Source organism: Danio rerio, chromosome 10 (genome assembly GCF_049306965.1).
Source record: "Danio rerio strain Tuebingen ecotype United States chromosome 10, GRCz12tu, whole genome shotgun sequence".
NCBI lineage: Eukaryota > Metazoa > Chordata > Actinopteri > Cypriniformes > Danionidae > Danio > Danio rerio.
In genome coordinates, this window is record NC_133185.1 from 39,221,547 (window position 1) to 39,236,232 (window position 14,686).

General features: G+C 37.3%; 2 protein-coding genes and 1 pseudogene across 3 annotated transcripts in view; 2 read left to right on the forward strand and 1 right to left on the reverse strand.

Moving 5' to 3' along the window:
• stard13a (StAR related lipid transfer domain containing 13a) overlaps positions 1-14,686 on the forward strand; it is a 229,806-nt gene that overhangs the window by 40,474 nt on the left and 174,646 nt on the right. The window lies entirely within an intron of this gene.
• Positions 9,312-11,044, forward strand: LOC141376425 (serine protease HTRA2, mitochondrial-like; annotated as a pseudogene).
• LOC110438859 (serine/threonine-protein kinase pim-2-like) lies at positions 11,264-14,523 on the reverse strand. Its single transcript, XM_068218621.2, has 7 exons — positions 14,151-14,523; positions 13,201-13,644; positions 12,748-12,842; positions 12,523-12,573; positions 12,027-12,402; positions 11,553-11,726; positions 11,264-11,466 (listed from the first exon to the last, which is right to left on the reverse strand). The coding sequence occupies exons 1-7, from the start codon at positions 14,434-14,436 to the stop codon at positions 11,366-11,368; spliced, it is 1,527 nt and encodes a 508-aa protein (XP_068074722.2). The 5' UTR covers positions 14,437-14,523; the 3' UTR covers positions 11,264-11,365.

Sequence of the window (14,686 nt, forward strand, 5' to 3'; positions counted from 1 at the left end):
GTTATTCTTGTGAATTCTTTTTTTAAATGAATAATGCTTCAAATAATAAATTAAAAAGAAAAATATGCAACACAATGAAATTATCCATATATTACCTGAAACCGCCAGTAGGTGGTGGTAGGACACTGTCTTAAGTGAATAAGACATTTATTCAGCAACAAAGCAACTGTTGTATTTATGAATAGGTCAAGGATGAATCGACTCTCACAATTTATTTAAATCCACAGATTCATTCGCAAAAAATAACCCACTCTAGCCTAACATATAAGGACTGAACCGATGTGAACGCTAACAGGTAGGAATAATGATCAAATTCTTGTGGATTAAACATCTTTGTTGACATCAATTGCAGTAGATTTTATTAAGTTAACTTACAACAAAAGGTAGGTAATGGTTTTAATTGCGAACTGTACTTATTTTATGTGTGAACATGCTACATGCTAACACCATCACAGCGTTCCAGTCAACTAATTTAGAGCTACTAACGTTAGTCAACAGTCCCCGCCTTTACTAAGTGAAAAATGCGAATTAAACAATACGCGAATAATTGCGAATAAACAATTACAAATTAAACCAATGAATATTAAAGTCAGTGTAATTAGATCTTACGTTTATTACTGTATGTCACACAGGCTAGCTAGCTAGCGCTAATTAGCAGTTGATGCTAATGCTAACATTGATGCAACTTAATGTTACTGTAATGTAAATATTAATGTTATATTAACGGTACTGTAACGTTAAACTAATTATTGTTTTACTTAAAAGCTCAATCAAATCTTTAACGTTAACATCAGTCAGATTGATTGCTAATTCTGTTAATATTACATTTGTTTACCTTAATATTACACTAGATAACCTTAGGAACTATACAGGGAGAGGAATTATTTAGTTTTATATTACAGAAACTCGATATTTATTTTCTATATTTTTGTTAGGCCACAGTTTGAAATGCCATTCTGCAGGCTGAAATGGCATATTTAACACAATTAATCACGGCTTTACTACAAAAAATACAGTCAGGTTTATTTTGTGTGGATAAATGTAAGCTTACTTTAGTAAAACTATGTTTTTGTCTTATTGGCTAAATGGGCTCATGAAAGTGTTTCACATAGAAATGAATAAATAATAATTAATAATAATAATTCCTTACATTTATATAGCAATTTTTCTGCACACTCAAATTGCTTTACACATTGGGGGTAACATGTTTCCCGAAAGACATTTTGAAATGGAAACAATATTTTTCTTTCCCATTTATATCTTGACCTCTAACCTAGTTTGATGGCTTCTGAAAATAGTTATAAAGAGACAGGCAAATGCACTGAACATTCTTATATTAAGCAATGTGTTAACCTATTCATTAATTAAAATGAATTCACAGTTAAATACTCATTTAAATGATCAAATAATTATATTTAATAAAAAAAATTATGAGAAACAATATGATGAGAAAAGGATAAACGTTGGTCCATGATGAGACGGATTGGAAAGCAGAAATCTGAATCCTTCAGGCACGACCATTTTAATTTCTCCGCTGGCCAAAAGTTAGTGTAGAGCTGCAGTCTCAGCGGTGAAGGCTGGAAGCTGGCCTCAGTGAAGACTAGTCAGTCCCTGGTTGGTCACTGGAATCAGACTCATGTTCTCCACTCCCCCATGACCACCAGCACAGCAGCAGCTCAGGATATGGCCTGGTCCTGGATATGGACACCTTGGGATCATCTCGTCGCTGGTCTTGGATCCAATCAGTGACTCCAGATAATCTAAAGACCTCGGAATGAGTATCCCCAGGTGGAAATGGAGAAAAAAAAAAAAGAGAATAATTACCGTAGCTGCTGTTCATAATAAACAAGATGTAGAAACTTGTGTGGAAACCGGCTAAGTGATGCATTGAGTGTATGCTTTACTAAACAGATAGGTCTTTAATCTAGTTTTGAACTGGGAGAGTGTGTCTGAGCCTCGGATGTTATCAGGAAGGCTATTTCAGAGTGTAGGAGCCATAAAGGAGAAGGCTCGACCTCCTTTTCTTGACTTTGTTATTCTAGATACTACCAGAAGCCCTGAATTTTGAGATCTTAAAGAGCGAGTTGGTTTGTAGCGAGACAGAAGGTTGGTTAGATAAACAGGAGCTAGATTATTTAGAGCTTTATAGGTGAGAAGTAATATTTTTAATTCTATACAAAACTTAACAGGCAGCCAGTGTAAGGATAAAATTGGGGTGAAATGATCATATTTTCTAGACCTGGTAAGAACTCTGGCAGGTGCATTTTGTACTAATTGAAGTTTGTTAATAGAAAATGCTGGGTAGCCAGCAAATAGAGCATTACAGTAATCCAGCTTAGAAGTCATAAAAGCATGGACTAGCTTTTCTGCATCCAAGATGGATAGCATACTTCGTAATTTAGCGATTTTTCTCAGATGAAAGAAGGCAGTTTTTGTGACGTGGGATTTATGATTTTCAAAAGTTAAATTGCTGTCTAATATGACACCCAGATATTTTATAGTAGAGCTAACGCTAACTTTGTGTCCCTTTAATTGTAGATTGAGTTGCGAGATCTGCTGTGTACAGGATTTAGGTCCAATAAGTAATAATTCTGTTTTGTCTGAGTTTAATAGAAGAAAATTGTTGGTCATCCAGTCTTTAACATCTCTAATACACTCAGTTAGCTTAGACAGTTCAGACATCTCATCAGGTTTAGTTGAAATATATAATTGAGTATCATCTGCATAGCAGTGAAAGCTGATCCCATGTCTTCTAATAATGTCTCCCAGTGGTAGCATGTAAATTGTAAACAGTAAAGGGCCTAAAACTGATCCTTGAGGCACCTCATACTTTACTGGGCTGACTTGTGAAGGCTGTCCATTAATATTCACAAACTGGTAATGGTCAGTTAAGTATGACTTAAACCATTGTAGAGCTTGTCCCTGGACACCTGTAGACTTTAAGCGATTTATGAGGATATTGTGGTCAATGGTGTCAAATGCCGCACTAAGATCGAGTAGAACTAATAGCGAGATGCACCCTTGGTCAGCAGCTAAGAGTAAATCATTGGTTATTTTCACTAATGCGGTTTCTGTACTGTGATGAGCCCTGAAACCTGACTGAACAACTTCAAAATATTGTTTGTCTGCAGAAAGGAGCATAATTGAGTAGAAACAACTTTTTCTAGTATTTTAGACAGAAATGGAAGATTTAAAATAGGCCTATAATTAGCTAAGTTGTTGGGGTCCAGTTGCGGTTTCTTAATAATAGGCTTAATAACAGCTAGCTTGTAAGAGTTTGGAACATGGCCTATAGACAACGAAGAGTTGATAATGTTAAGAAGAGGTTCTCCTATAGCAGGTAGCAGTTCTTTCAGTAATTTTGTTGGAATTGAGTCCAGCATACACGTAGCTGCTTTAGAACTATTTATGATTTTATCTAGCTCTTCCTGTTCTATGATTTTGAAGCACTGTAGGTTATTATGATTCAGTGAAATATTTACAGGATTTGGAATATAAGCCAGTGCAGAAAGTTTAACATCTCCTATTTTCGGTCTAAAGCCTTCTATTTTAAAACTTTCTCCAAGACTAATTGTTCCTGTTAATATAAATAATCAGTGGAGAAATGCATTTAGTTTTGCATTAAATTGGTTCATTTCGACCTGAAACGAGGAGTTTATTGCTGTTTCTGAATCATGTAGCGCTGTGTCTGTTGGATCAGATGATCGCATTCACAACACTGGAACTGAGTGGATTACTACCTGCTCTTCACACACAAAGTAGGCCTACCTGAAATTTAAAACTCGAAAAGGCTCAATAATACATTGGACAGATCCTTAACGCACTGATTTCTTCCCTTTTTACTGCTGTTTTGGATTGGAAGTGTCTGCAGATAGCGGAGTACTGCGCGCTGTCTCAGTGATGCATCAAGCACTTCATTCACACACCGGCTGATGTGACGTGTGCCGCTCTGTAGAATTATCCGACTGAGTTTATTCTTCCTAGGGGAATACTTTTAGGATAGTTTGTAAGCCTGGCTCATTGTGGTTAAATTAATAAAAGTGAAACTGACAGGCACAATATTGATTGTCATTAACAGAAAATAATTTAGCCTCATATAGGTTACTCTGAAACTGTGAATATTTGACTGTAATTTTATTTATATCAATAGTTTATTTAACAGACCAGTTTGTGTTTTGATTAGGGTCAATAGTGGTAGCCTGTTGCAGAGTTCAAAGAAAAATCTTACTATTAAAAAGAAACATAAGCTGGACCACAACAGATCAATGTCTTAACAAATCCTCAAATAATGTTTCCTGGTTTACAGCAAGCATCATGTTTTCAGTTAGATTGTGTCGTCTGTCATATACAGTAGGCCTATACGTCTTTTATTTTTACTAAACAAGATTTATTGTTTGAGTTTATCACCATAGAAACTATATTATGCTTAAAAGAAAAATGGCACAGTATCGGGATCGCATCTGTATTGGTCGACACTCAGAATTTTGGGATCGAAATCAAATCGGTTATAAAAAAATGGTATCGGTGCATCCCTATTTTTAATGAGTCATAGTTTTATATGGTAAGAGCAAGGACTCATTTTATTTTATTAATTTACATTTTTAGTAAAATGTCTTTATCAAATGAGTAATTTCTTTTTGAACTGTGTTTATTTAAGAATTGAGCTTAAAGAATCAAAAATGTATCACGGCTAGTACTTTAAAAGTGTGAGGTCAATATGATTTTTAATATTTTAATGGCTCTACATTAACTTTTTTGATCACCAGCCTATATGGCTAGTAGTTTTTCAACTTTCCTAGCCACTCACCATTTTCACTTTTGTTTTTGGGAAAAAATATTTGCAAAATTACTTGATTTAGATGTGTTGTGTATGACTTTGCTCAATGAGTATGAGCGGTAGTGGTTTCATGGTGTTGCATTGTAATTGGTTATTATTTTAGGGCTCAACATTAAGGTTGTACCAATTTTTTCTCTAAAAAGTTTATAATTAGAAAAATTCAAAAACCAGCAAAATATATTTTATAATATTCATGCACTTTTTATTAAATAAAACTTAAAAAATAATTATTGTCATGTAGCCTGTCTAAAACTATGCAAAGCTGTCTGTCCTAGTTTAAGGTCTCAGATCAGCAGTTAACTTTGCATAAAAGTTAATCTATTAAATCAACATTACTGAAAAGAATGATAATTAAATCATATTAACAAAAAGAAAGCAGGTGAAAAACATACCGTGTGCAATAATGAAAGGATGATCAAACGCACACAGTTAACGTTAGGCCCATTAATAATCTGTTCAAAGATTATTTAAAGCTAAAGCTGCAACTGCTGCTGCATACATAAAATACCTTCTTTTTAAAAAATCTCGAGCTCTTGAAAATGGTGGATGTGTATCACTTTTTGTCCAGTCTATTTCAAACAGAACCGATCGCAGCATTGTGTTTCCAGTCAAGGTTGCTTCACGCATGGAAATGGGATCGTGCACGCTTTTAAAAACTTGCGCGCATCACATAACACTCTGTATTCATCTGCTTTCTTTTGCTTGCGTGAACACAGTTGTTTTTGTCAGTCGAGCTGCTTCTCATTTCTAGAGGTTCATCCTTATTGTTGAACCCTACTTCAAAAAAAAAAATACAATTTAAAAGTGATTTTCGACCAGCCAAAGTGGATAGTGGGAGTGGCTGTCTAATCCGCCACAGCCGAAGTCTACCTGCGGTTGGTGGGTGTTAATGTCAAGCCCTGGTGTTAACCCATTAATCTGTTTGTAGTGTATTTATGCTACATACACGCTGTAATATTTCAGGAGTAACAGCTGCATACAAATATGGAAATAAACTCGAAATTGTGATAACCTTAGTGACATTTGGTTTTGTATCCTCAGATTTTTAAACAGAAATATTACAGCAACTAAAGAATAATTATTGTCAACATTTTTAGTTAAACCAACAGCAGGGCTCGAAATTGCGACCATTTCGGTCACTTATGCGCCCGAAATTTTATCTATGCGACCTCAAAATATATTTGGAAGCATTTTTGCGAGTGCATAAAATTGATGTGTGCGACCAGTTTTTACTGCAAAGTGTTCACCATATGCACGGATTTGGAGGACATTCACGCAGAATGCATCTCTGCTCTTGAAATGCGAAACGTAGTTCTTAGGAATGGTTTACAACAGTTGTCATGTCAACTTGCTGCAGTAAACAAAGCCAAGTTCATAATACTTGCCCCGCCTTTGAGCTCTTCTTATTGGGCCATTGCTCTAGAACAGAGCGTGAATGGATTGGTTAATATCAGCTGTCAATCACTCAGTCAATGCCTTCTGGTTTGGGATGACTGGGAGAGCTACTACTGCGAAAAATTATAAAGCGCTGAAGATGAGAATTAAGATTACACTGACAGATGTTTTTTTAGAAACTGTCATCTAAAGTTACAAATAATGACACATCTTAGTAGTGATCATGCGCTGAATGTCAATCACACATCTACACTTTTCAAAGAGTGAATAAAAGACTTCCATTGGCTTCAAGTCCGCTATGAAAAGTCTGTGGGATGGAATTTTCAGGTAACTGTTTGCCACATCTAGCACGAGAGCTTCTGTTTTATCCTTCATATAATCGCCAGATGCCCGCCGTGCAAGTGGCAGCTATATGTAAAATGTAACACCACGTACACAGTGGCAAACGGCCTTGAGCCGAGAAAACTATTATCGCTACTCATGAAGACCGGTATAGCTATTAACATGATGTATGCATATAATAGGGTACAGTACATGTCGAAAGCATCAGTGCAATATCAGACACCACCCATGAGAACAGCACAGCGGTCTGTGTATGCTTTGGTCACTCAGTTATGTTATAAAATCTATTTACTTGTAATAACGGGATTTCGTTGAGACATATTTTCCTCACGCATGCATATATATATATATATTTTTTTTGCTTTTTAGTTTGATTAGTGTTGATTTCAAATGCAATAACTCTGTTTGTATAAAACATGTAGTAACGTTGCTTATAATTGGTGGGTGCGACAAAATTTTGTCTGATGCGCCTACATTTTTTAAGTTAGGAGCACCGGTGCTACCAAACAAAAAGGTTAATTTTGAGCCTTGAACAGTAACAGAGGAGGCTTTTATGTTTGGAAAGCCATTTTTGCTATTAATTTTTCAGTTTTCTTTTACCACAGTTCTAGTACATGACCATATAGTCTGACATAGTGTCATTGTTTTCTCCATCTTGTCCTAGAATCCTCTACCACGTTGCGTCTTGGCAAGTCATCTGATGTGCGTCAAGGTGAATTTGTGGTTGCCATGGGGAGCCCCTTTTCTCTTAAAAACACCATCACATCTGGAATCGTCAGCTCTGCTCAGAGAGACAGTAAAGAACTGGGTCTCTCCAACTCCAACATGGATTACATCCAGACGGACGCTACCATAGATGTAAGAGCACTGGAAACTGGGTGGTGTTGCATGCAAAAAAAAATGTATGTCATCATTTAATGAATTGCATTCCATCACTCAATCACAATTCTGCTTTACAGTTTGGAAATTCAGGAGGGCCTCTCATAAACCTGGTGAGTCGCTGACATTTACTCAAAAAACTGCTTCTGCCTTTTGGTTTAAAGGGTCCAAAAACACCAAAACACATTTTTGAGATGTTGACAGTCATATATATGTTCAACGCTGCTAAAAACACTATTAGGATACATATATTTCACAATAAAAGTGAAAATTGGTTGTTTTTGCGTTATTTCGAACAAATTCGTTCTTCCGGTTTGAAAAGAAATTTTGAAGCTACGTCAAGGCCACGAGCTCCTTGTGTAAATTCCAGCATGGAGACTGGGTGTCTGTACCGGCGGGTACAATGTGACGTCTTTGAGCTTTCATCATTAATTCAAGAGAAAGACAAACTAATCAGTGCGCTCTATTGTGAATGAGGTGCAACTTTATTGATATACATGATAGCTTCAAAAACTACCTGTTACAGTATTCAGAGAGACGCGACGTTGTGTTGCTAACCGTAAATAAAACAAGTGGAAGAAGAAGAATTGTTCGGAGACATGGGTCGTCAGTGTTGTTTATAAACGTGCCACAACAAAGGTTTTGTTTTCATTTTCCCGCAGTGAGAAATGACCCACATTTGTGGACTACAGTGGTCTTCTAACACGCAACAAAAATGTTTGTGAGGAACATTTTTACCCGAGAGCTTTTCGCATCTGGAAATGGTGAAATCCGGATTTGCTCATCGTCTTCTTTTAAAAAAAGATGCAGTTCCAGTTCGCGTTGATTGTCCTGTCTCTGTGGATTTGGTAAGTGAGCAATCAGTGTTCTTTGTTTGTTTATTCAGATGGCAAAGGTAGTTAGTATCGTCAGCAGTACTCTTTTAATATCACTACAATATTATGGACTGAAAGATCTGCTGTAAATGCTGCTCTCTGAATGTAAACATGTAAACACCTTAATCAAACTATTACCATCTTGTAGGATTTTCGCCACATTTTGTAACGGGATGATCTCTACACACACGGCTGCTTGACACTATTCTCTGCGGAGGTTTTTTGTTTCTCCCATACGACGCGCGGTATCCAAAATTCCATTAAAACTACACTCTTCTAGCAGTTCTTTGCATCCAGTTTCTCGTTTGTCATGGGGGCACGCATGAAATGTTCTTGAATGAAAATGAAAGTGCCAAACTGCAGTTAAAGTCGACAAATTTAGAATGAAACGCCCCTAAATTACGTGAGACTTATTATGAGACTAAATTATAGAGGAAACGTGGATAGTGTGGTGACACAATAACGTTAATCGTATTATGTGCTTTAACATGTAAAACGGGATCATGAAATGAACATTCAAAAAGCAACTCATGTAAACATCTTAATCATATTATTGTTTTAATCAGATTAAGGCAAATAGTTAGATTACTGATGTCCACAAAATCATTACTTTATCTGTTAAACCGACAAGTGAAACACAAACTACTCTCCTGTCTTCATTTGGAATAAAAATTCCAAGTAACTCAACACAAGCAAAGACAATTGTAGGCATAATAGTAGGAGTATTAGGGTAGGAGTATTTATAGCCACAGACATGCAACCTTTTTCAGGGGTAGAAAACTCCGGTTTTAGGCATTTAATTAGTGTGCTAGAACCACACTACGAAATCCCAAGTAGAACGTATCTCACAGCTATGGTGGTACCCTCCTTGTACAATAAGGTAAAAGGCAAAGTTATTAGTGCACATTTAGTAGTTGACTACAGATTGCTGGACCTTCAGAGCAACACAGAGCTTCATGACTGTCATATTAAGAACGTGAATTGTTTTCAAATGTTCATCAATATTGTATTGTACTGGCCATACTCTAGCCTTATGTAATAAACTGATGTGTCATGTTTGTACTCTTCAGGATGGTGAGGTCATCGGCATTAATACCATGAAAGTGACAGCAGGGATTTCCTTCGCTATTCCCTCAGACAGAGTCCGTCTCTTCCTAGACCGATCTGCAGACAAATAGAGTAAGAATGACCTCACAGCTGCTTGCTTTTGTCTGTGACAGAATTTTTTTTTACTGACAGATGGTTATTGGGTCTTTTTTTCAGACTCTTGGTTTGGAGAATCGGGATCGAAAAGGCGTTACATTGGAGTGATGATGTTGACTTTGACCCCCAGGTGCCAAACACTTTTATTACAATTTTACAGGAGAGCAAAATTCATACATTATGGAATCTGCAGATTTTTGTTATTTACCACTAGATTTGGCTCTTAGAAATTCAAGTGCTGGAATACCTGGAAAATTGGCTTGTTTTGTTGAAAAGTGCTTAATTTATCAAGGAGAATTTGTATGCAATTTTCACGCCGAAAAATAAAAATGTTTGTGAATTTTTGTGACAATTTAATGCAAAAATACCTGCACAAACTACCGTCATTCCGAAGCAGTGATTTAAATGATATGAGAAGTGGCCAATCACAGTCAACCTTGTTTAGTTTTACCTGAAATGTAAGGGCGGGACAAAGGCCTTTCTGTGTTGCAGTGACAGAAAAAAACAACTGAAAAACAAATGTATTATGGGAATAATGCTTTTCAGATGTTTTTACTATGTTATTAGCAAGAGTAATTAAACCGCAGACATTGAAGTGTTTTTGGTTGAAGCAAATGTAATATTGATTGTTTTGCTGATCTGTCTATTAAACTATCAATTAATCAATCAATTTATCTATGAATCTATCTATCTTATCTATTTATCAATCAATCCTTAAACCGTAAACTTTGCACTGAAGTGAGTCTTTTATTATCTTTAAATTCTCTTTTTCCCCTCCTCAGTATAATCGAAGAGCTAAGGATGCGAGACCCGTCCTTCCCTGATGTTTCTCATGGAGTTCTCATCCACCGTGTGATTGTAGGATCTCCAGCCAACAGGTGTGCTGCTCTCTGAACATGATGTTATCAGCTGTTGAGTAAGGCATCCTATTGATGATGTCATTTCCTGTTTTCTGTTTAGCAGAGCCGGAATGAAGCCAGGAGATGTTATTATTGAGATCAATGGGGTAAAGGTGAACACGTCGTAGGAGATATATAATGCTGTGAGGACCAGCAAAAGCTTAAATGTGGTGGTCCGCCAGGTCCGACATCAAGTCAAGTATTTAGTAAGATTAAGAAATGGTGAGTAATGAGAAGCTGTCATAGTTGGAGATGTTGTAAGAAAGGAATCATCTAAAGAGTTGAACAGTTTTAGCAAACGCTGGACATTCGTGTAGTAAACGTGTTTCTGGAAGCGTATGAAATAATGTGGATGATTCAGACTTCTGTACACTGGATAAACCTCAGCGTGTCTGCGCAAACTACACTATCAGTATTGATTTGAAGGAATATCACTGAATATTTTGTTTAGGATTGTCATGATGGCAACAAACACTCAAAGACCTTAATAAAACTGGGTGCTCTTATTGTGAAAATGCTGATGTTTTGTATTGAATCTCACATTCTCATGTTACGACGTTTGTATTTTAATACATTTTTCTGAACAGCTCTGATTTCACAATAAACCATTGGAATATTTATGGATGATTTGCTTATGTCGCAGTGACTGATATGTTTAGGTTTTGGGTCAGCGCTGTACAGCATTCTGAAAAAGTGTATTTCTAAAAGTGCGCCGTAATGACGCCAGTGTCAACTGCAGTGTGTGTTGGAAAGGACTGGATGCTGTTTAAACCTCATTTTTGTCACCCCATACAAAACCATTTTAAATCCACACAATCTGACAACACTGGGGCTAGATCACAATATAAGCCACAACACAAGTGAGTTCAATAAAATATATCTTTATTACAGACATGTACAAAAATCAAATATACAAAACATTCTGCTAATGTGACTCAGAACTCCAGCATGGACCAGTCGTGGTAAGGCATCTCTTCTAGAGGAATTCTGCACTCTGGATTCTCATGCAGACAAGCCCTCATCATATCACAGCATTCTGTGAAGAAGAAATGGAGAGGTGAGGTTATTGTTATTATTATTATTAAGCTGTTTCACTTAATTGTTCTTTGATGAACATCTCACCTTGAGAGAGGGTAAATTTGGACCAGTCATGTTGGAGGTAGTACAGGTCATACGCTGATGGGAATTCTCCATGGAGCATTGTGAACAGAAGAACCCCAAGAGAATAGACCGTCGCTGGTTTGGCCCGGTAGCATCCTTTTTCATAAAACTCTGGCGGGATGTACGCTTCTGTGCCTGGAGGAGAGACGTTTAGTTTAGCATCATGTTGAATATATATACCAGATGGGCTTCAGCTGTGCTAATTAACCAGCTTTCAATACGTTTATTAATAATGCTTATGCACATTCATAACTAGTGTTGTCAAAAGTATCAACTACCAATCGATACCGACACTCATCACAGTCATATTTGCTGAGCATGTGAACACCAATGGCCAATCAGTGGTGTTTAACAGCGCTCAAATTGACTTGTTAAATGTCAGAATCGATTGGTACTGAAGTCGATACTTTTGACCACACTATTCAAAACACCTACCAGAGAAGATACTGTAGGCTGATTCCATCATGAAGTCTCCACACCCGAAGTCGATCAGCTTGACTTCCAGTGTGTCGGGGTTCACCAGCAGGTTTTGAAGCTTAATGTCCCGGTGGAACACCCCGCGGTAACAGCACACGTTGGCCGCATAAACAGCTTGCCTCATGATGGTATGTGCTGTTTTCTCACTAAGGACTCCTCCGCTGACTTCAAGGAATGCTTCCAGGTCCATGCTTGGACTAGGCCGCTCCATCACCATGACGTAATGGTTTTCAAAGACCTGCCAGTCCAGAAGCTGAATAATGTTCGAACACCTGGAGCCATCGCTGGCCATGTTTGCCAAGGTGATCTCTAGAGGAAGTGGCTGGTCACATGACTGAAAACAAAATAATAATGTTGGTTTTCAAACAAGGGTTTCTGACCACAGCCTGTGGTCTATAATAAATATAAGACTTTATAAACTGAACACAGCGAACAGCAAGTGTAGTCTACTCACAGAGCTGACATCTTGCATATTTGGGGTCTTCTGGACAAATTTAACTGCCACCTGTTTAAAGGAACAAGCGTACAATTAACATGTGCACGGAGATCATTTCATTCAGTCATAAATCCTGAACAGAGGATTCATTCGTCAGCAGAAATGTCCAAACAATGAAAGCTCTGATGATGTTCTTTAAACAGGGAACTTCATCAGAGGATTTGAGTCTACAAAAATGAATACCTGCAGACCATCCTGTATGCGAATCCCCTCATACACGGAGCCGAAACCTCCTTCACCAAGCTGCTTTCCGAGTTTGTATCGGCAGCTGATGTCATCTGTTAAAAATGAAGAAAATGTCATTAAATTATAAACCAAATAAAAACACAAACAGTTGAAGTCAGAATTATTGTCAGATTTCAGAACATGATAGTTTTAATAACTCATTTCTAATAACTGATGTCTTTTATCTTTGTCGTGATGACAGTACATCATATTTACTGGATATTTTCAAGATACCTGTGTTCAGCTTAAAGTTCTGAATACTTAAACTTTATTGCTCTGCATCATTTGGGAAATATTTAAAAAATATTAATAAAAAATCACAGGAGGGCGAATAATTTTGACTTCAACTGTATAATTTTACAAAGTTTGATGAGCCTAAACAAATGTTCTGAACTCCAGCAATAAACTTACTATTGTCCAAGCAGGTCCCATCATCTGCTGTAGACTTCACAGCAGAGTCCTCTTGTGAGACCTGATCCGGTGGAGGGTTCGAGTTTTCATCCAGGGCAGAGTCACAGATGTCATCTGTTATGAACTGCTGGCTCACTGGAAGTTCATTGTCCTCATCGGATGGTGAACTTGGAGGACTATCAAGCTCTTGCTCCAGGCTGTCCTCACTGAGGGAGGATTCAATGTCTTCTGGGAAGTGAAGCTCTGCAGAGTCGTTCTCAATGACCACTGCAGAGTCAAAGCTGTTCACTTCAGGTTTAAAGTACAAATCTTCGTCTGCTGGAGCATCAAGAGCTGGAGGTTGGAGAACTTCCAGCTCCAGGTTGCTCACAGCAGTGCAGAAGAATTTAGAGCTACTGATGGGCTCTGCGTGAAGTTCGTGGATCTCCTGCACACATAGCTGATCTAAAGAGAGGAAGGAACATCATTAATATGACTCTACAACTCTTTTTGACAAGATATTCGAACAGTTCATTTGCAGAAACATTACTCAATGTGTTTTTATTGATGATCTTCATGGGTTTTCTGCATTGAATTAGCAAACAAGTAAACTATATATCTAAAGGCAAAGCTCACTGAAATAAAAAATCCTAATACAAATAATTCTTATTTTTTCTGTTTTTTACACAAAACTACAAATTCTGAAGAAAATTCCTGAAATCAGCAGCCATTAACCTTCATTGTAGGAACACAAAATACTGTGGAAGTCAATGGCTGAAAGCACCTCAAACAGGTTTAAGGAGTAAATTATGACAGAATTGTCTTGTTTATGTGAACTGTGGCTTTAAGAAACTCTTTCTAAAATGTCTTCCAGTTAATGTTTATTTCTGATCTTTAAACACTTATGTGATGTGTTTGGTGTGTTTAACAGTATGCTTTAGTAATTAAAAGTGCTCATAAATCTATTTTACCAACAACAGTAGCTCTTCTTCTGGAAAAACAGGCGAAGAAGATGGGAGACAATTTGAGTTTCCTCTTTTTCTGTCTCCCTGCCTGTTTTCCTGCAGCGACGGCCGGGTCATCGGTCATCAGATGACGGTGATTCTCTGTCGTGCTGCCGGTGGGTTTGAGTGGCTCACACGGTTGTTCGTTCGCACACTTAACACCAAACGCTTTCTTCAGACGGTTAATCAGTTTTGAAAATGCCATTTTATCACTGTACTGTTGAATCGCAGAAAGTACTGAACTACTAGACATCCAAAGAAGCTAATGAGAGTTTCTGCTACGTCAAAAAGCTTTATACTGTCACTGATGATGTCAGAGTTCCACAATTCCATTTGGTATTACGTAGAGAATTTTTAAAACACAACAAACTTCTAATGCAGGCCCGCGCTAGACTGACTGGCTCATTCGCCTTAATGTGCTCACACAGCCACCTGCTTATATACACATTTTTTCCAATTATTAATTAATTTAATTTTGCACTTAGGCCTATGTATTTTTTCTG

Excerpts from the sequence above, each read along its gene's own strand:
- LOC110438859 (XM_068218621.2), bottom strand. The coding sequence starts at position 14,436 with ATGTCTAGTAGTTCAGTACTTTCTGCGATTCAACAGTACAGTGATAAA. Across the intron at positions 12,843-13,200 it reads TGGGACCTGCTTGGACAATA|ATGACATCAGCTGCCGATAC; the intron begins GTAAGTTTATTG and ends CATTTTTAACAG. Across the intron at positions 12,403-12,522 it reads ATATGCAAGATGTCAGCTCT|TCATGTGACCAGCCACTTCC; the intron begins GTGAGTAGACTA and ends TTTTGTTTTCAG.